The sequence below is a fragment of the Bidens hawaiensis genome, unplaced genomic scaffold (assembly GCF_021521415.1).
Source record: "Bidens hawaiensis isolate Kalapana, Puna unplaced genomic scaffold, B.hawaiensis_p1.1 tig00002839_1, whole genome shotgun sequence".
NCBI classification, from domain to species: Eukaryota; Viridiplantae; Streptophyta; class Magnoliopsida; order Asterales; family Asteraceae; genus Bidens; species Bidens hawaiensis.
The window spans coordinates 972,318-994,877 of NW_027491153.1; the positions used below are offsets into that span (position 1 = coordinate 972,318).

Below are 22,560 nucleotides of genomic sequence, written 5' to 3' on the forward strand. Positions count from 1 at the left end.
AGGGTTGGTAAGTAGGCAGCGGCTGATAGTGACATTAAGTACTAGAGCGTGCTGCTCGTCGTACTGTTGTCAGTGAGCTGTCACCCTGTGATTGGTTCATGGGCTGCTTTGGTCAGATCTTGTCTATTTTGTCCATACCTTGGCAGGTATAGTACAAAAGATCCTCCAGAAGCGTACGGACTGGCTCATTTGGGCGGGAGTATTCCCGCCTTGCTCATTCCTTCTTCAGGTGACATTACTGAATTATTGAGAGTTAGTGCCTTGTGCGCGTAGCCTTGCTATTAGTGCGGGTAGCCTTCCCTGATGGCTTGTATCCGCAGCTGCGGGAACAGGCGGGGTACTTCACCATTGGGAGGCTTTTCCTGCGGGAACAGCTTGCGTACTGCGCGTAAGGTCTTCATCTCTCTGAGCATGGTGGGTCCTGCGGAACCAGTTGGTCTTTGCGCAGACGTCCCTCTTCAAGGTGAGTCTTGCGGGTCCAACTGGGCTCTGCTGGGACCTACCTCTTCAAATGGAGACAATAATGGAAACTATTTTTGTTAAATGGATGAATTTTCCTCCTAACAGTCTATTATTTTTAGACAACATGAGGAACTTTAATATACCAAAAGTAGATTAACGATTTTTTTCATGAAAAATAAAGAAGTATATTGGTTTGACATCCTTAGTTACATGCTTTGATCGTCATGTTGGCCGGTCTAAAGAAACCTTGTCGTCTTACCTCGTTCATCCATTTGAGAATCCTTCTAATCTTTATGCCATGGAGGGTTCATACATGATCCATTCTAGTAATTTAATTTTTTTTGGCAAAAAGATCCCTAAAGTTCGTTTGGCGGTGGCGACGGTGATTTGAGGATCAAGCAGGTGGTGGACAGCGGCGGCATGGTGTGGAAGAAGAATTGTTTAGGGTGTTACCTTATATAGGAAGAAAAGTTTAGAGACGCATAGTGTGTGAACATAAAACATGAAGGTAAAATACCATCATAGTATGTATTGTGAATGTAAAAAAGACCAAATTGCCCCTCAAATTAACATCGTCCAGAAATGTCGCTAAGCGGAGGGACTCATAAAGATGGGGCAAAAAGCCACGGATTGTGGTATTTTGACTTTCAGTGGCGTAAATGTGACTCTCAAATATCATTCGGAACTAGTAATAGGCATTGTTCAGGAATGTCCAAATAAGTTTGCAACTACAAAAATATCATTCGGAATTATTAATAAACATTACCATCAAGTCCTCAATTTGTACGAGCTTACAATCGGTCTTGGCACACTCTCAAATAGTGAAACCCTGAGCTTTGTCTATAATCGCAAAAAGGTTGCTACGACGTTCATCTCTATTACTCTCTATTTCAAAAACCTTATTAAGGGGATTTGTATCCCCCATAATCTATGTTCCAGTTATTTCCGTCGAATATGCCAAGCTGTTCATTACAGAATCCCAATTGTTGTGCATTGTTCCCTTTCGCTATGTACTAGAAGCAACATATAAATAGTTGTTTAGTTTCCGATTACCAACTATATCATCTAATCCATCTTAGTAACCTCTTGTACTTTTCTGTTAATGTCAAATAAAATATGAGCATCTATTTGAAAGTAACTTAGCAGGTTTGGTTGGAACAGCAATAAGCATGCTCGATGCTCCGAAACCTATTAGCTTGTTTTGATAATAAGCGACATAGTAAAGGAAACAGGTTGAATTGAACCGATGTTTTGGGAATAAACCAAGTTATGTGGGTTCTAGTTAAATAAAAAAATGGTTATTCGAGTAAAAAATGTAAAATATTTTTCTACCCGTCTACCTGAATCGTAGACGGGTCGGTCGGTTTAACCAAGTATAGTTTAATTTCAAAAGGTCTAGTTACAAAACTAAGGGAGGAGGGGTGTCAAGAGATATATGAAGATGGGAATTTTATTAGTTAACAACATAGACTCGTACTCTATTCGAATGTTAATTCCTTTGGTTGAAGTAATTTGTTAGAACTTACTCCATACCAATTCCCTCAATTTCCAAACCAAGCATGATAAAGAATAATAATCTGCGACCGAAAACATGAAAAACCTAAAGCCACTTTACGTTACAAGATTGAAAGTCTAACGATCGATCTCATCATAATATCCATTAATGCTATAGCTATGAAACAGGTAAATATCTTGTAACTTCCTACTAATACTATCAAACAATCAAAATCTTGGTAGTAAAGCCACATATTAAAGGAACAAAATATGAATCACAAATATAAAAACCAAAAGCATATAGAACCACCCTAATACTTCATGGATGTAGTAGATATAAGCAAAAGTTAGTCACCATCCACATCAAGGACTGCATTTCTTGTATATAACAAAATCAAAACAACTAATCGATGATAACTTATCACTTCAAAACAGCGGCCTTACGCATTGGCTTCTTTGAGTAACAAGAGTTCCACTCGCCTCCATCTTGCGAATAATAATCCATCGGATAATCTGCAACGTTCTCCTCTAAACCCTTCAAACCATTTTTATTATTATTACCACAGCAATTTCCCATCTTCCCGCAACAATCAACACCATCATCGCAACCAGAGTCATCATTATCCACAGGTTTCTTCTTCTCCTCTTTCTCTTTCTCCCACCAGCCAGGAAGATCACCAAGAGCAATTTCCGCTTCAAACGGATTCAACAACGGCTTCACAAACGCGTCTCCCCAATCAATCGATAACCTAGGACATGCAATTTGAATCCACGCATCAACCGATTCACCAAACAAAGCAACCCTCGCAGGCGACAGCTCCGACATCAATACAATCGTCCACGATAAACCTTTTTCCTCCATCTTCTTCTCCAGCCGATCAAGAATCTTCGGGTTCCCTTGCCTCCCTAACGTCCCCAACACAATCCCCCAATGTCTCGCGTTTTTCGCCTTCAATATCGCATTCTTCCTACACTCCTTCATCCCCTTATGATCATACTCTTCCAAAAACAACGACCCGATATACGGATCGTACCGGAACGCCTTAATCCCAGGATTCGCAATCATAAACGCCTCCAAATGAAACCGACCGTCCGCCACAAATACCAAAACGACTTCCCTTACATTCCCATTATCATTCACATTATTAAACTGGCTCTTAGATATAGTAGGTGCAGTACACCCCAACACCTCCCCAGCCGACAACGGCTTCGACTGGGGAACCAAAACCCTAAACCCAACATTCTCCAATTCCGCTTTCGCAGCCCGAATCGCCGTCCCAAACTGTATCGTGCCCGCGAGCACAACCTGAACCGAATCAAAAGGTTTAAAGTTTAACTTTACGGTTTCGATTAAGCGCGTGACGTCGATCTTAATATCGACAAACACATAAAGGCAGGGGATGACGGTGTGTTCGAGGGTGACAAGGCAGCTGTGGCCGTAATGGATTAAGAAGTCTGCGGACAAGGCGGCGGCGGAGAGGTCATCGACGCAGCAGGCGCCGTAGGTGACGTCACCAAGGACGAAGCAGGTTTCGATGTCGGAGAAGGTGGTGAGGATGTCAGAGATGACTAAGGAGTACATTAAGAGGCCCTCGGGGAACTGAAGGGCGACGCGCTTGGCTCCGGTGGACTGGACGCGCCAGATGGACTTGCGGATCTCGAAGTTGTAGTTGGAAGGGAGGAGGGAGATGGCGGCGTCGAGGGATTGGTTGTTGGTGATGTAGTCTGGGATTTGGTTTTGGATGAAGCGTTTTTTAATTGGTTTTTGGGTGGTGGTTGATGGTTGCAGTTGCAGTTGCAGTTGGAGGCTGGGTTCCATGACGGTGGTTATTGAGGGTTTAAGGGGAGGGAGGCACAAAGAAACTCGGGTTTAGGTTTATAGCATTACCATTGTAGGGGTAATATACCCAGGACCGGCTCACGGGCGGTTTTAGGGTCAAACCACGAACCAAACCGTTAGTAACGGTTTTTAGTTTTTGCAAACCATAACCAAACCGTAGAACATTTAAACCAACCCAAACCAAACCGTTACTCCGGTTTGGGCCTTACGGGTTTTTATACAAATTGTTCGACATATGGTATGCTATATTTATAGTAAAGTTGTCAATAATTTGCAAATATCAAACATGTTTAAACACGATATGTTCATGGTCTAAGTGTAAACACAAGTTGTTCGAAACACACATCAAAATAATCATGTGAACAAACTTTAATATGCCAAAATACATCAAAAAGTTAACGGTTTGACTTATCATATTTTCTACTTCATTGCATGTCTGCAGTTAATATATATTATATACATTACTAGTTCTAATTTAACAAATATATTCATATAATAAGATATTTTAAGAAATTAAACATAATTAAATTATACAATACGGTCCGGTTTTATACGATTGGTTTTCGGTATAAACCGTAAACCAAACCGTTCGCTACGGTTTGAAATTTTTGAAACCGACCGACCGAAACTTAAGAAAAAACCCAACCATGAAACCGAACCGATGACCGGTTGGGCGGTTTCACGGTTTCGAACCGAACCGTGAACACCCCTGTTACAAAATAACAAAATAGGACCAAGCCAGCTACCAATGACCAAGGTATGTTTTTTTTAATGCTACGAGAGCTTCACAAATCATCGGTTAGTCGTTAGATAATACTGTATTTGACGTTAATACTGTATTTTTGTTATGTTTATTGTTACAACGTTAAACGTCTTTTTAAAAGAAATTAGGTTATATATATTGTTACTCGTTAGGGCTTATGGACATATTATTTCAGCTCGGCCGGGATATTTGAATCCTCATAGACGACCTTTTTTTCACCCCCTATGTCAAGCATTATGCATCCATGTGCTTTCCCTCTTCTGGCCCTTCGTCTTCAAAGCCACTGACTGCCACCACCATTACATTGTTGCCCTATACAACTCGAAAACATTCTACATGCAACAAAGTAGGGCACAGATGAACCGAGACAGTTAAATTATAGAAAAATTGAATCGAGATTATGAAACTAGGGGAAACACAAATTGAGATGGTGAATTTAGGGCAAAAACGAATTGAGCCATTGAGGTGATGAAATTAGTGCAAAAACGAATCGAAATTATGAAAATAACACAAAAATGAATCAAAATTGTGATATTAGGGGAAAAACAAATTGATGAAAGTCAAAATTACCAAGAAACTACCATGGATTGAACTTATAGAGATCAATTTACACAATTATCAATGAATTCGGCTGCAACACACACTTGCAACAAAGGTAATACATAACCAATTCATAATCCGTCAGGTGGAATCTAAACCCCGGCAGCAACTCCAAATTAAAACTCATTACGATTTACAAAACCAACTAATATATCCTTCAACACATTGATCCAGGTTTAAACAAACCCAAACTCGCTCGTTTACGTTTCAGCTACCTACATGTCATGATACGTGGTGCATTGTTATCTCTACAATCAAAAAGTTATAACCGAAACTTAATTTAGGTCAAACAAACGTTCCACAACTCTTCTTTGTGCTTGCAGTCTGGCATTAAAACAACGAAAAAGAAAACAAATAGGTATCTTACACAAACTTAATCCACCTCCCAATAACTTCATCATCATCATCATCAACACAGTAACAAACTATCCTCGTAAGTATTACAAAACAAGAAACAACATTATCGAAATACAAAACTTAAGATGCAACTAAATCCGGTGTTTCTGCTTCAACAGATACCAGAGCAGTGTGTACTTTCCCAACCCAGTTGTCCAACCGATCACGCAAAGATTTGATTTGGCTTATTCCCAAAACTCGAGGTTGCACCCATGACACGTAAACTGTTCCTTCAACTTGATCAATTATCCCCTCAATAAGATGCACCTACAATATACATAATCCATATCCATAATGAATAATAAACTTAAAATTCTCATTTATAAGACCATGTGTCATACTCCTCATTGGCTCATTCACCATTCATTATTTATTTATTTGTCACCTCATTATTTAAACAAACCCAAACTCGCTCGTTTACGTTTCAGCTACCTACATGTCATGATACGTGGTGCATTGTTATCTCTACAATCAAAAAGTTATAACCGAAACTTAATTTAGGTCAAACAAACGTTCCACAACTCTTCTTTGTGCTTGCAGTCTGGCATTAAAACAACGAAAAAGAAAACAAATAGGTATCTTACACAAACTTAATCCACCTCCCAATAACTTCATCATCATCATCATCAACACAGTAACAAACTATCCTCGTAAGTATTACAAAACAAGAAACAACATTATCGAAATACAAAACTTAAGATGCAACTAAATCCGGTGTTTCTGCTTCAACAGATACCAGAGCAGTGTGTACTTTCCCAACCCAGTTGTCCAACCGATCACGCAAAGATTTGATTTGGCTTATTCCCAAAACTCGAGGTTGCACCCATGACACGTAAACTGTTCCTTCAACTTGATCAATTATCCCCTCAATAAGATGCACCTACAATATACATAATCCATATCCATAATGAATAATAAACTTAAAATTCTCATTTATAAGACCATGTGTCATACTCCTCATTGGCTCATTCACCATTCATTATTTATTTATTTGTCACCTCACCTATGCTCTATAGGCCTATACTCATCATTTACCATCCAGGCATCCACTACTTTTAAGTATTTTTCAATACATTAAACAGAGACAGAGAGAGAGAGAGAGAGGACCACATCGGGAAGGTGAATAGGGACGGGTGCAAACGAGCCTAGCTGATTTGGCTCGTTTAAATTCGAGGAGCCCATGTTATGTTCGTGATTAATTTTACAGGCTCGAGCCCAGCTCAGATAGTTTTATTACTAGTTAGCTGCTTTATTACATGTACATATTTTTATAATTTTAAGTATGTACATGAACATAATATTACATTATGTAATAACATTTATTATGTAAAAATAAATTATATTAAATAAAATAAAATTGTTACTATTATATACAAAATAAGCTCATTTAGGCTCGCAAACCTAACCAAGCCTATATGAAGCTCTGGCTCGAGCTCGTTTATTAAAAGAGCTTTTAGCAAGTCGATCTCTAGCAGCTCAGAAGTGGCTCGGCTCGTAGACACCCATATTTAGTACATGGGTCGCAACAGCCCATTCTATTCATTAGTAATTGCTATTTTTAAGTTGGACAAGAATGATATTCTATATATTAAAAAAATAAAAGCAGACTTACAGATAAACTCTTCATCAGAAGATATTCAACATCTTCAACTGTCAGTTTAGTCCGCTCTGCAATGATGGTCAATGGAATGGTTCTGTCTTCTGATGGCCGACTGCATGCACAGAAAAAAGAATGCATTAAAAACAGCTTCTGTGGTTAATATATGCAAGAACTTTGCAAAGAGATTAGAAACCTGAAGATAATTTCCATCAAGCAGAGAATGTTAATCTTTTCTAGAAGCTTCTTCTCATTCGCCACCAAAGCAGGCTGGGCGTTCAGTGACGCTGCATGAACACGGCATAATTCTTGATAGCGAACAAGATCTCCAGCATTGAATGCTTCAAGAATATAGTAGAGCCATTCAACCTTTGTCCCAAGTAGACTTTTAATCTGCGCATGTTCAAATTAATGTAATTACCTTTTGAGCTCGTAAAGAAATGCCGTTACATCATGCGATAAAATAAAATAACTTCCATAGAACTTCCAGGTCAGGTTTTTATTCAGAGGGCTTTCTTGAGCTAATAATTAGATATGCAACTGTGCACATGTGGTTGAATGTGTAAGTTATCTATAGTCTATACACACACACACGTATATACAAACAAATAAATATGTAAGCTTTTGGATAACATGTATATAAAAATCAAAGCCCATAGGTTAGTATTTAAAAATCATTAATCTAAATAAATGTGGTTCGAAGAAAACCATGTCGTAGAGCACATAACAAAAGGACCAATATCATGTCAAAAGGTAATAAGTGGCACTCACTATTGGATGTGCAAGTAGTTCTCCAAAGTTGTAAATGTTATCTCCCAGTAAAGCAGATAAAGATAGATCAAATGCCAGATCCTGTAAACACAAACATAAATCAGTGACATAAAAGTTAAAAATCAAATACGTAAGTAACTAATTTCACTAAAACATACCAGCTTAAATGAATCTGAGAGAGATTCCACCGAGGTGTAGGCCAAATAAAGTAGAGAACTCTTGTAAAACTCAGCAAACTCTTGGCGAGATTTATGGTACTGAGACGACACCCAATAGTAATTAGCATACACAGATGGGTCAATGTCAGTCATGCTATCAAGTGTACTCTTCCCATCATCTAGAAGATTCTTGCACTCCTTTTGATCGCCCTTTTCAAGATTAAAAGCTGCTATTTGCATCTTAATATAAAGGATTGGTTCACCTATGCGCGACTCTTTAGTAGCTCTGAGCTTTTCAATCACTCCTTCAAGATAGCTGATGGCATCTACTTTATCTGAGTACTGACGAGACACTATAACAGCAAAACGTGCAAGCTTGAGAAGATTGATCTTAGTCTCGAAGTCAGTGATAAAATTATTATATAGTTGTATTAGAGCATCGCCAGCCTGAAATACAAATAACAAAGGAGTTCATGAGCATAAATGTGAAATTAAAAAAAAAGAGAGAGAAATAAAGCTTATTTGTATTTTTAAAAAGCTGCTAACAGTTAACTGTCAACCTGAAAAATCAAAGAAGAAAGTGCAAGAAGTACATGAGTATGCATTACTAACTACCAAGTACTAACTTTAATAAAACTGATTTGATTTTAGAACATGATGATACCCAAAACGCTACAAATAAGCTTACAATGAATTGTGACTGTTTACATTGATTGGTTGGTTGTTCCCATGGTTATGAACATTTAGTGCAACCAAACCCAAAATATAGAAAGAAATAGGATGAAGAAGGTTTTGTTGAAAGTAAAAACATTGTTTTAGCATATGGACTTGCATATAGATATGTTTATTACTTGAAGGTAAAACATTGTTTTGGTTAAGAGCAAATCAGAACTGCATGGTTTTAATTAAATGTCTTCAAATTACAAGTCGGGCTGTCTTCCGAATAATATATACTCTTCTTCAAAATCAAGTCAGAAATGATATATATGCAGGTCCTATGAATATGCCACCGCTACCCAATAAAAAAACTTCTAGTATGCATGCATGATGCAACCTAGTTGCACTTTGCATCTTTTCTTTGCATCTTGCACAATGGTGATTGTGCATTTTCATTCATGGAGGTGCTTAATAAAAATAAAATTTTGAGCGCTATGAAAAAGAAAGATGACACTTTCAGGTTATAAAACGCCAACAGAGAATCCATATCAGTTACATAGATTGCAATCAACCACGAGTGAATTAAAAAAGTTAGTTTGCACAATTTAATTTAAATCCCATAGTTTGATGTAACTTAATCAAACTATGCAGTTTTGACATGTTTTGCATCTAAGATAAGATGCGTGACAGCCTCATATTCACTTTTCCCAACTCCCATATATATAACATCTAGGATCTTTATAATTAAAGCAACTTGTTGAAGCTTTAGAGTTTAAATGTAAGATTTCTACAACTCATATCACCGGAATTATCCCACAGTCCCATATCAAAGGAACCTTTTTTTTCACTTTATTAACAATACAAAACTAACTCTTAATTCCTTATACCAAGATAAGTATAGTAACAGGTAAATTCCTCTTAACTTTTCACAAAGAAATTTTATGCGTGTACAGATAATTAGATACACTAGAAAAAGGAAATAAAACGTAATGTATTACCTTTTAATATTTTCCACATAAAACATATACTATATAAACAAGATACTTTTCTTCTTTCGTTGGGTTGTCGACTTGGCTATAACGCTAACACAGAATCTCAACCTCTGTTCTTAAATCTTAAAAATCATCAAATCATGGCATTCAGAAATCAAGCATTTGTATACTTCATTACAACATATAGTTGATTTTAGCATTCTTCTGTACTATATGTCCTAATAAGCATGGTTGTAAAAATCCCATGTGGGCACCAATTAATCGCTAATAAGTACCCCACGGACTAGTCGCCGATTAATCACTGTTTGCTCAATATCGGCCAAAACTGAATTTTATATAGAAAATTTGGTATACATATTTATATTTAGAAAACTACATATAAGTTTCAATCCGATTAATCCCAATTAGTCCCTACCCCACCGCAAGCAAGTTCTACAACACTGCCTATAACACACTAAGACACCATATGCCCTAAATTTATAAACACTAACTCAAATCTGTATCGCAAATTTCCAGCAAAATTAAACCCTGGATGACGTAATTAATACAAAGAGTCAATAAATAAGCTCTCGATTATTAATAAACAATATATATATATATATATATATATATATATATATATATATATTAAAAGGACCTGGAAAACAGCGAGTGCGACGAATTGTTCGAGCTTAAGAGTGAGTTGGTGCCATAGCTTCCTCTGGTAGAGATCTGCAAGCGTGTTGTACCAATCGGATAGCTCAGGGTGAGAGCTACGGAGAGAATCCAGGTACTCAAGAGCTGCCATCACCAACGGCGATTGAGTGTCTGTGTGTGTGTTTTTGATTCAAAGCCTGAGGTTTCTTTTTCTCCAAGAAACCAAGGATCGATTTGGGATGAACCCCATTGTTTAAGCTTAAATATTGATTGATTTTGACCCGACCCGGTTACTGAAATTTTGCATGCCGACCCAACTGACCCGGTTATTTAATATATTCGGTTCTCGGATCTAAGAATACCATTAAACGGGTTTGAGTCGGGTCTCACTGGTCTGACCATGTTTACACGCCCCTAGATGCCCATGGTTGTTACCTTTTCGGTAGAGGTGGCAATCTTGACACACACCATTTTAAATGAGTTAATTTAGGTTGTTTTAAAATTTATATAGGTTGGTTTGGGTCATAGGTTTTAACTAAATGAGTCAAAATAGGTCACTTGAAATTTCACGTTCTTATTTCCAGGTCAAAAACTTTAAATATATGGGTCGATGTGGATTAGTGTCTTAAGGAAAAGTGACAGGTTTGGGTTGAAACAGGTTTTGGATTGGAACGAGATCGGTTTAGGTTTTGGCTCCGATCAGATTTCATGCCGACACAAGTTTTCGCACTGGACGGGTTGGGTTTCGGTTTCTTTCGAGTTTTCTCACTGGATGGTTCGATTTCGGATTCGTTTTCGGTTTTTTGTTTCGTTTTGGTTGGGTTTTTTAGTTTCAGTTTTTTAGTTTCGTTTTGATCTTTTTTTGGTTTCGATCAATTCGATACAATTTTGGTTTTTTGTTTCGTTTTCGTCGACTTTTCGGTTTCGGTTACTTTGTCGGGTTTTTTTATTTATGAACGAGGAGAACGGCGAAAACATTTTAGGTTTTTTACTTTTTTTTGTTTTTGTTTTATATTTTGAGTTATGTTTTTTTATTGTTTTTTAGAGGTTTTTTATCTTAATACAAACCCTCAAAAAAATTAATAAAAAAATCATAACTCAAAATATAAAACAAAAACAAAAAAAAGTAAAAAAACTAAAATGTTTCGTCCGTTGTCCTCGTTCAAAAGAAAATGACCTGAAAACCGTTTTAACCTGTTCCGACCCTGACTCATTTATCACCCCTACTTTTCAGTATAGGGTTTTTGGATTTTTGTTATGTCATTTAATCATTTAAACTTTCATGTTAACCACTACTTTAACTACATTTTTTTGGGATCTTAACGTGACAAGAATTATTACAACTAAACATTTGTATCACTAACGTACATCTAAGTGCACTAGCAATAGCAATAAACTCCACAACACATGCTAGCGTGCCACCCCTACAATGTCACCATCTTCTTCCTCTAGCAACCTCTTTACCTCGCATCCCATCCACTATCGCTCAAATATTAATCTCTGACAACTAGTGAGTACTAATATGTAAAACAGCTAAGTCTCATTAGGAGAAGAGGGGAGGGGGGGGGGGGGGGGGGGGGGCGTGCATGAAGTTCACATATTTACCTTTAATGTGTATTGTAAAATTATTATAAGATAATAGCATCTATCAACCTTCTTGATCAATTCTTTAACATGTAATGAAAAACAAGAGATACTTATGTGTACCAACCTTGTCTCATAGTCTTCAAAACGCCAACCTACTATTTCCAGATCGAGTGCTGAGGCCGAATATCGTGGCGTTGCTAATGTTGTTGCTGAAACCAACTGGATTCGTAACCTACTTTCTGAACAGTCTATTCTGGTTCTGTAACATCTCGGCCCCTCGCACCACCAATATTGTCCGCTCTGCCCACGAAGAGCTCACGGATTTGTTTTTGGTTGCCCAAAACGCGTTGGTGATTGAAGAGGCAGGACATTACTTATGAACCAGTGATCTCTCTTGTCCACGGCCGATGTGGGATAGCCTAAGAGTGGGATGATGTTGTGTTTGCTAAGGGTGTTACAGACAACCCCCCATTTGGACTCATCGTCCTCGATGAGGCGTGTCCCATCATCCCGAACGACACTAGAGTGGCTCTGATACCAACTGTCATCCTAGCTCAGCTGGTGTTGTGTCTGTCTTGAAACTCACTAAACCGGCCAGGGGCGCGGGTTCGAGCCCCCCTGGACGCGGTTGTTTATCATTTTCTTTTATTAGAGTTTAAAGGTTTATGTAATGAATATAATTAATAGTAAATATAAAATAAACAATATTTTACCAAAACCGACGTATAAACTGATCTTTTATTCAATTTTGGTTAAACACTATATATATATATATATATATATATATATATATATATATATATGCATTTAACATATTTTTAGATTTAACGAAACAAATCTCTTTATGTAGACTATAAAACTTTTATAAATATTTATTTAAATATTTTTTATGCATTTTAAATAATCATGTTATTTACGATAAAACTTGGATAATAAAATATATTATTTAATAAAATTAATAATAAACTATGGTAATATTTAACTGTCGTTAGAATGCACTCGATCATCTAATCCCGAACCTCTATCTAGCTTTATGAGCATTGTTCAATTTATATTTATTTTCCGCAATTATTCCTTATTAGGATATCTCGTCAGTATTTCCCGAAGAGTCAATCTATCCTTTATAGCTTAACAAAATTCATATCTCTTGCTTAATCGCTAAGGTGAGTACCACATTCCCCTATTTTACCGCTTTCAATGTTTTGGGGACATATGCGTAAATAATATTTCTTATACATATTTATACACAAAACTGAAACTTTATCTTATGTGTTAACAACTTATACCTTACTTGTTTATGTGCTTATTTGCTTTGTATGCTTTCGCATTCGGAGAGGTCCAACATAATCTCAGTCTAGTATGATCATACGCCAGTCGTTAGCCTTGTGCTTCTCGACATCTCAGTTATACTTGTTATACTTGCTCATTTGGTTATTTTGTTATTCTCATATGAATTGTTGCAACTACATCTTTTGTTATATATACTATATGTACAACTAAACTGGTGTGTTGCTCACTCAACATGTGTTGTTGACAAAACTTTATTTTATACGCATATGAAGGTTGGTGAAGACTTAGTGAAGAATTTAGCTAGAAGAATATTTTAATTAAGAAATATAAAATTTGTATTGTTGTATGAATTATGTACTTGTTTGTTTGTATTTGATTTATTTGATAATTGAATTCAATTAATAGATATTGTCATTTAAATATTGTGCATGATAGTAACCTTGAGAGCTGTGACAATCAGTTTGCGCCCCGGCATTTCCGCCGTAGGTTGGGGTGTGACAGATTGGTATCAAAGCCGAAGGTTTAAGATAGGTCGTTAGAAATTGCCTTAGACACATGTTTAGGAACCTTATACGTGCCTATCTGTTTGCCTTTATATGTTCAATTTTAAATTGTTTACAGTTTTCGTAGATAATTATTATTATTATTTATTGTTATGCACACACACACACAAACTCCGAGGCTATGCCTCAACATTCAAAGAAAACTTTTCAAAAATTATATTGCTTTTTATTTTCGGGAAATTCCTTAAGAATTCCCACCTGTTGTTTTCACTCGTACACCTTAAGGCGAGGTTATGTGGCATGTCCCTACGATATATGAAAGGGGAAGAGAAACTGTGAGTTGGGCACTGGCAAAACAGTTCCAAGAAGCAAACTTAAGACGCTATTCCTTAGCTCGGTGATAACCTGACCATAGTACTCAACCCTATGACCCGAGCGAGACCCATAAATGCTATATGATCGACACCTTAGGTTGATTTTAACCGAATTCACGGTGATTTCGTTGCTAAACTCGGTTTTCCCGATTATTGTGCTCCGTTATTTAAATGGTTAGTTGGGTGAAAATCCATGGAACCCATGGGCACTCCTACTATTCATTTCTTAACTTGATTTCGTATTTTTGTTGGAGTAATCAACGTGGTGATTTCACAAGATTCTCCGACTACCCATATTGATATCGATAGTTCGTTATTTAGTTTGGTCGGTTAAAACGCCGTGTAACGCTCATTAGGCCGACAAACTTCATTGCATTGTTAATTCGTTAATTAGTTGAGACGCTCATGGGCTGTCCAACTCAGTTGTTTTTCGTTAGTTCGTTGGGACATTCAAATTTCCATGGAAAGCTCATGGGAGGCCAACATCCACAATTTATATTTCATTAGTTTATTGTAAACTTAATAATAAAAAATTTTAAAATGACTTAACTTCTCATGTAGTCACCACACATTAAACTTATTAACTACATCATTTAACAACTATTTACGCAATGTACCCCCTCATCTCATAAACTTTTACTTTTAATCCTCATGACGCAATTCCCCTTACTTTTTAACGCAACATTATTATGAATTGTCTTCAAAAACATTTTACTATTCTTATGGTTACTCAACTTATCCTTCAACTTATAAATCTTTGTTTTTGGTCCTCGTAAAATGTCTCATTTTAAGAAACCTTACCTCGGTCCTTTTCCATCATGCTCCATTTGTAACTATCATCACTCGGTTAGATCCCTATGTCGTCGTTGCACCCAATGTGTGACATCTGCCCCGATCCGACCCGACCCAGGTACCCGTTTCTCTGACCCGATCTCTTTCTTTTATGATTTAATATTTATACTTATATTTTACTTTTAATAATAATATATATTTTCCTTCCCGCCTCTTTCTCTCTCTTTCTTTCCGCCGTTCCGTCCCTCTCCTTCTCTCTTTCTGCCTTCTTTTCCCTCTTGTCGCCGTCCCGCCCTTACGCCTTGTTTCCCTCTTTTTCTTCTAACTCTTTGCTTGTCCTTTGTTCCTTCCCGCCTAAGGTTGTCTGCGCAGCTCCACGCGCCAGACCCCTTACAAGGAATCCTGCGTGAAGACCACCTGTTTCAGCGATTCGCGAGACGAACTCTTCTCGCAGCGCGCTAAGGATTTGTAATTCTTCTCGCAGCGCGCTAAGAACGGTAGTTCTTCCCGCGACGCGCTAAGGATTTGTAGTTCTTCTCGCAGCGCGCTAAGAATCGTAGTTCATCCCTCGACGCGCGAAGAATTATAGTTCTTCCCGCGGCGCGCTAGGAATTCTAGTTCCTCCCGCGGCGCGCTAAGAAATGTGACTCTTCCCGCGACGCGCTTAGAAATGTAGTTCTTCCCGCGACGCGTTAAGGTTGTTTCTGTCTGCCTTCGCGCTCGCGCTCTCTTGACCTTCTGTGTCTGCCTTCGCGCCTTAGCCTTCTCGCGCTAAACCCTTTTGAGTTTTCTTCTGTTTAATCTAGCCGTTGCTTTTGTGTTGTCTTATCTTTTGAGCTGTTGACCTAATCTGCTTTATGTCTGAAAAGTTACTTTCGGCGCAGCATGCGCACCAACCCCATTGGTTGGCAGAAAAAGTGACTGACATTATCTTTTGAGATCTGCTTTTGCCATGCTTGACCAGTACCTTTATCTGAACCGCCCATGCCTTTTTACTGTTCCCTGACAGCTTTATCTTGCCCCCTGCAGCTGCCATATCTTTTGATATCTTTTGTTATCTTTTGTTTTGTCTTGTTCTGTTTGTCTTGGAATCTTTTCCCCTTTTTCTGGATTTATGTCTCCTAGGGTTTCTCTATAAATAATAACATTATTTTTCCTAACACTACACACACAAAACACTTAATCTCTCTTATTCTCTCTTGCTCCTTGCTCTCTCTGCCGTCCTCCTCTCTGCCTCCGTCTTCCTCTCCGTTCTGCCCTGCTTTTTCGGTAATATATATATATAATAACTTACTTATTATTTATGCTAACTTATAATCAAGACTTAAAACAAATCATTAAAACAATAATCTTAATTATAGGTTAACCTGTGCTTGTTTAAAGTTGGTTCTTGCTTTATCTTACACCGCATCGTTTATCAAGTGAGTAATCTCGTACCTAATCCCTTTTTGCTTTTAATGTTTTGGGATGTTCATGTGTTCATACAAACTTAGAGTCTTAAACTTGTTTATGAACTTTAGTCGCGCAGTATCCCATGTGTTGAGGACGTTTACTTGGCTGTTTATTTGTATGTGTGTATCATTAACCGCTTTGTTCGGCCTATTCCGAAGTTTTCATGGATCCATTAGATGAACACGGGAGACCTATCGTTTACGGTTTTCTTGTTTTACACTTGCACAGATGTTTTCTCGTTTTTGTGCTCAATTGGGAGCACGGATTGAACTATGAACTATGAGCTATGATCTATCTAGGCTTGATCACAATCTGATTGCACCCTTGTTAAACACCAGACATACACGTGTTGCGCGCAGATTTATGATTATCTATGTATTGTATTAAACTTGATTTCTCACCAACACGCAAGTGTTTGACGTTTATTTTAACACATGTTCAGGTTTGCAGTAGCTGTTTTGGAGCTTGTGGACACATAGGACGTTTTTACTTTTGGACCTAGATTAAAATGTATCAAGACAAGTTATTGCTGTTCGAATATTTTGATTTATAATATATTGAATTATGTTGGTTTATTTATATCTTATGTATACGTTGCGTATGCGTGAATGAATATATTTATTAAATATTGACACCCAATAGTGTCACGAGTAATGAAACAATATGTGGCGCCCCGATGTATAATCCGCCTTTGGTCGGGGTGTTACAGATTGGTATCAGAGCCAGGTTGAGTTTAGGATAGGTGGTTAGACGTAACGGCCTAGAATACCTAAGAGTCCCTTCTCGCGCATGAGAGAAATCTCATGTTTGCGCGCTTATTGTTAATTACTCGTTATTTATGAATATGCTCGCGCTTGCGCAGTGTATGATTTTATGTTTTATTTCGCGATATTTCGATTTTTGTTGAATTTCGATTTTATTGATTTTACTTACATATTCGTTTGTTGGGTTTAAAAATCCGAAAAGTCATGGTGATACATGAATAGTTGATTTTTAATTCCCATTTACGATTATGTTCTGAGGTTGGAGACTTGAAAAGTCATGATGATACATGAATTGTCAACTTCCAATACTCATTTTCTTGTGTATTTTATATTGAAGATTGAAAAGTCATGGTGATACATGAATCGTCAATCTCCAATACTCGTTTGCTCGTATATTTTAAATTGGGAATTCGGAAAGTCATGGTGATACATGAATTGTCGATTCTTGATTCGAATTTGTTACCTTTATTAAGTCTGCATTTAGGGTCATTTATTTTACTTTAACTTTTGACAGTAACTGACTCCGTGAAACCAAGCTTTATAAGATTAAAACTTTGCGCTAAAACCAAGATATTAACTAAAATTAAATTTTTTATAGAATGCCTCCGCTATCTCGCCGATTTCAGAGAAGAGAAGCCTCGCGCATGCGTAGACAGCAACGTTCCCAGGAAATGGCCGCCGCAATAGCCCAAGCTTTGAGCCAAAATAATACCTCCAGTTATAACATTAAGTCCTTTAACGCGGGTAACCCTCCAAAGTTCACAGGCCTTGAAGGAGCCACCGTGATGCTCCAGTGGCTTGAGAAAATAGAAAACACTTTCCTCCATACCCAATGCCCCTCAGACAGACGAACCCTGTATGCTTCCAGTGTCCTGGAATCTAGAGCGCTTACATGGTGGAATGGAGTAGCTCATGCGCGTGGCGCAGAGGCTGCTTCTAGCATGACATGGGAGGAATTCAAGGAAATTCTGACGCGAGAATTCTGCCCTCCAAACGAAATTAAGCGCCTAGAGGAGGAATTTTGGAATCTTAAGCAATACAGTGGCGAAGCGCGCGAGTACGCGACGCGCTTCCACGAGCTAAGCTTACTGGTCCCTCACCTTGTTACCCCTTCCCGCCGAGCCATAGAGAAATTCCTTGGGGGTCTCCCCATGGAAATTCAAGATTCTGTATGGGCTAGAAACCCAGTTACCCTCTCTGACGCCATCGAGTTGGCCGCTGTGCTCAGCGACAACCATGTCAGAGCAGGAACCCTGTTCCTGCGGGGATCTGAGAAGACCAAACCCACCAAGACTGTCCCTGAACCAACAGAAACCAAACCTGAACCCTCAAACCGTAACAACCTCAAGCGCAGGCGCAAGGCCTATGCGCTTACCAACCCGCCCATTACCCAACAACCCATTTATCAACCTCCAGTTTACGCGCCTAACCCTCTGTCAGCCTACCCAACACCTCCTGTAGTCCACAACTATGCCTTAACCAATCCCGCACTCCCTGCCCCGCCACCTAAGAAACCTTACACAGGAAATCAACCCTTTTGCCCAACCTGTAGACTTCACCACCCAACCCAAACCCCGTGTCGACAATGTAACCGATGTGGCCACGTTGGTCACTCTGCCGAATACTGTAGAGTCCCTCTCGCCAACCCAATTGCGCCAACACCACCAGTCTACCCGCAGAACCCACAACTAACCTACCAAAACCCACGACCCAGGTCGTGCTATAACTGCGGTGATCCCAGTCATTTCCGGAACGCGTGCCCGAGACTACAAGTGCAAATCACACAAGCGAATCCGGTGAACCAGATTTCAAACCAAGTGACGCGTGGACGAGCTTTTAACATAACCGCGCACCAAGCGCAAGCGAATAATGACGTAGTTAATGGTACATTTTTGCTTAACGGATTTTATGCTTCTGTACTTTTTGATACTGGCGCCGATCGAAGTTTTATCTCTCGCGCTTTTGAGCAGAAGCTTGCGCGACCGCGCAACGATTTAAAAGAAGATTTTTCAGTTGAATTGGCTAACGGTGAAACTGTTTTAATTAACTCTGTGATTAAAGATTGCACGCTTAACCTTAACGAAAACGATTTTCTGATCGACCTCATCCCTATGCCTCTTGGAAGCTTTGATGTTATCATTGGTATGGACTGGCTTTCGCATAATCGCGCCGAAGTTATTTGCGCCAAGAAATTGATTCGCATACCTCGAGAGAATGGTGATCTTCACATCTACGGCGAAAAACCCTCCAGTGGTCTTAAACTTATGTCTTGCGCCGAAGCCCAAAGACTCATGCGGAAGAAGTGTATTGCATTTCTAGCCCATGTGGTTAAACCTGCTGAAGAGAAGAAGCTTCGCGATATCTCTGTTGTGCGTGATTTCCCTGAAGTTTTTCCTGATGATCTTCCTGGTATCCCTCCCGCTCGTGAAGTCGAGTTCCGTATTGATCTTGTCCCTGGTGCTTCCCCCGTAGCTAAATCTCCTTATCGTCTTGCACCCGCTGAGATGCAAGAATTGGCAAGCCAACTCCAAGAGTTGACTGCTAAAGGATTCATCCGCCCTAGCTCTTCGCCCTGGGGTGCTCCGGTGTTGTTCGTTAAAAAGAAAGATGGTTCGTTTCGCATGTGTATTGATTACCGCGAGTTGAACAAACTCACCATTAAGAACCGGTATCCCTTACCGCGTATTGACGACCTCTTCGATCAACTCCAAGGTGCCTCTTGTTTTTCCAAGATTGATCTCCGCTCTGGCTATCACCAGTTGCGCATCCGCGATGAAGATGTTCCGAAGACTGCTTTTCGAACTCGTTATGGCCATTTTGAATTCTTGGTCATGTCCTTCGGTTTAACCAACGCACCCACCGTTTTCATGGATCTAATGAATCGGGTGTGTAGGCCTTTCTTGGATAAATTCGTGATTGTGTTTATCGATGATGTTCTGGTGTATTCTAAGACCAAGGCCGAGCACGAGCAACATCTTCGGTTGGTGTTGCAAAAGCTTAGAGCTGAGCAACTCTATGCTAAGCTTTCCAAGTGTGAATTCTGGTCTGATGAAGTACAGTTTCTTGGTCATGTTGTAAACAAGATGGGTATTCATGTCGACCCATCCAAAATTGAAGCAATCAAGAACTGGATTACGCCATCCTCTCCCTCTGAGATCCGTTCCTTTCTGGGCTTAGCTGGTTATTACCGGCGTTTCATTTCGAACTTCTCGAAGATCGCTTTGCCTTTAACAGCTTTAACGCACAAAGGTAAACCGTATATTTGGGGCTCGAAGCAAGAAGAAGCCTTTCTAACGCTCAAGCGTTTGTTGTGTGAAGCTCCTGTCCTTGCACTACCTGAGGGTAATGATGATTTTGTCGTGTACTGCGATGCCTCCAACCAAGGTCTCGGTTGTGTTCTTATGCAACGAGGCAAGGTTATCGCTTACGCATCAAGGCAACTCAAGGTTCATGAAAAGAATTATACGACTCACGACCTCGAACTTGGTGCAGTTGTTTTTGCCTTAAAGATCTGGAGACACTACCTTTATGGCACTAAGTGTATCCTTTACACTGACCATAAAAGCCTTCAGCATATCTTTGATCAGAAGGAACTTAACATGAGGCAACGCCGATGGAACGAACTCATCAGCGATTACGATTGTGAGATCCGGTATCATCCTGGTAAGGCTAATGTGGTAGCCGATGCGCTCAGCCGAAAACCCTGCCAGCTTAACTGTATCTTGCCACGCACCCAGCTTCACTTCGCGCCGATTCAAAGCAACCTTGAATCGCGTATTCGTGACGCGCAGCGCGCATCCATCAGTAATGGTAACCTTCGCGCCGAGTTAGCGTGTGGCGCGGAAGCGCACTTTGTCCCTAATCTGAGTGGAATTCTCTGCTATCTTAATCGCATCTGGATTCCCTTTGATGAGAATCTTCGCGCTGATATCCTGAGTGAAGCGCACAAATCTCGGTATTCTATTCATCCCGGCGCTGATAAGATGTACAAGGATTTGCGCATTACTTATTGGTGGCCCGGTATGAAAAAGGATATTGCTGTGTTCGTAGCTAAATGTCTGACTTGTTCTAAAGTGAAAGCTGAACACCAACGCCCATCTGGTTTGCTCGAACAACCAGAAATTCCTACGTGGAAATGGGAATGTGTAGCGATGGACTTTATTACCAAGTTACCTTTGACAGCAAGCAAACATGATAGCATTTGGGTAATAGTGGATCGTTTGACTAAGTCTGCTCACTTTCTGCCCATTCGTGAAAACTACCGTGTTGAGCAGCTCGCGCAGCTTTATGTCAAGGAAATCGTCTGCCGCCATGGTACTCCTTTGAGCATCATATCCGATCGCGATGGCCGTTTTATATCTCGCTTTTGGAAATCTCTCCAATCTGCGCTAGGAACTCGTTTGGACATGAGTACGGCATATCATCCTCAGACTGACGGTCAGTCTGAGCGAACTATTCAAACTCTTGAGGATATGCTCCGATCTTGTGTTCTTGATTTTGGAGGTATTTGGGATTCGCACCTGCCTCTGATCGAGTTTTCTTATAATAACAGCTATCATTCCAGTATTGGTATGGCCCCATTTGAAGCACTTTACGGTCGTAAGTGCCGCTCCCCGATTTGTTGGAGCGAAGTGGGAGAAACTCAAATCACAGGACCCGAACTTGTTCAAGAGACAACCGATAAAATCGCCAAGATCCGTGATCATCTGCTGACTGCCAGAAGCCGACAGAAGAGTTACGCAGATCGTAGGCGAAAGCCTCTCGAATTTCAAGTTGGTGATCTTGTTCTCCTCAAAGTGTCGCCTTGGAAAGGTGTTGTCCGCTTTGGGAAGAAAGGTAAGCTTGCTCCTCGTTATGTTGGTCCATTCAAGATTCTCGCGCGTGTGGGAAAAGTTGCCTACAGACTTGACCTGCCGCCCGCGCTCAGTAATGTGCATCCAACGTTCCATGTATCCAATCTCAAGAAGTGTTTAGCTGACGAGAACCTTCACATTCCACTTGATGAAGTTCAAGTTGATGAAACTATGCATTTTGTTGAGAAGCCTGTTGAGATTATGGATCGCGAGGTTAAGCAAACCAAGCGCAGTCGTATCCCTATCGTGAAAGTTCGTTGGGAGTCCAAGCGCGGAGCCGAGTTTACATGGGAAAGGGAAGATCAAATGAAGATCAAGTACCCGCACCTGTTCTCTGTGCAACCTACTTCGAGATAAATTTCGGGACGAAATTTCTTAAAGTAGGGGAGACTGTGACATCTGCCCCGATCCGACCCGACCCAGGTACCCGTTTCTCTGACCCGATCTCTTTCTTTTATGATTTAATATTTATACTTATATTTTACTTTTAATAATAATATATATTTTCCTTCCCGCCTCTTTCTCTCTCTTTCTTTCCGCCGTTCCGTCCCTCTCCTTCTCTCTTTCCGCCTTCTTTTC

General features: G+C 39.5%; 1 protein-coding gene and 1 pseudogene across 1 annotated transcript; both read right to left on the reverse strand.

The window, feature by feature from the left end:
* Window positions 1-2,277: 2,277 nt before the first annotated feature.
* LOC143621335 (uncharacterized) lies at window positions 2,278-3,778 on the reverse strand (annotated as a pseudogene).
* Window positions 3,779-6,116: 2,338 nt separating this feature from the next.
* LOC143621380 (26S proteasome non-ATPase regulatory subunit 13 homolog B-like) lies at window positions 6,117-10,573 on the reverse strand. The gene is made up of 6 exons (XM_077092817.1): window positions 10,368-10,573; window positions 8,082-8,528; window positions 7,924-8,004; window positions 7,349-7,545; window positions 7,168-7,267; window positions 6,117-6,435 (listed from the first exon to the last, which is right to left on the reverse strand). The coding sequence occupies exons 1-6, from the start codon at window positions 10,515-10,517 to the stop codon at window positions 6,250-6,252; spliced, it is 1,161 nt and encodes a 386-aa protein (XP_076948932.1). The 5' UTR covers window positions 10,518-10,573; the 3' UTR covers window positions 6,117-6,249.
* Between the last annotated feature and the right edge of the window lie 11,987 nt (window positions 10,574-22,560).

Coding starts and splice junctions, on each gene's coding strand:
- LOC143621380 (XM_077092817.1), bottom strand. CDS start 10,517: ATGGCAGCTCTTGAGTACCTGGATTCTCTCCGTAGCTCTCACCCTGAG. Junction 7,546..7,923: donor AACTACTTGCACATCCAATA/GTGAGTGCCACT, acceptor GAACATGCGCAG/ATTAAAAGTCTACTTGGGAC. Junction 7,268..7,348: donor TTGATGGAAATTATCTTCAG/GTTTCTAATCTC, acceptor CTGTGCATGCAG/TCGGCCATCAGAAGACAGAA.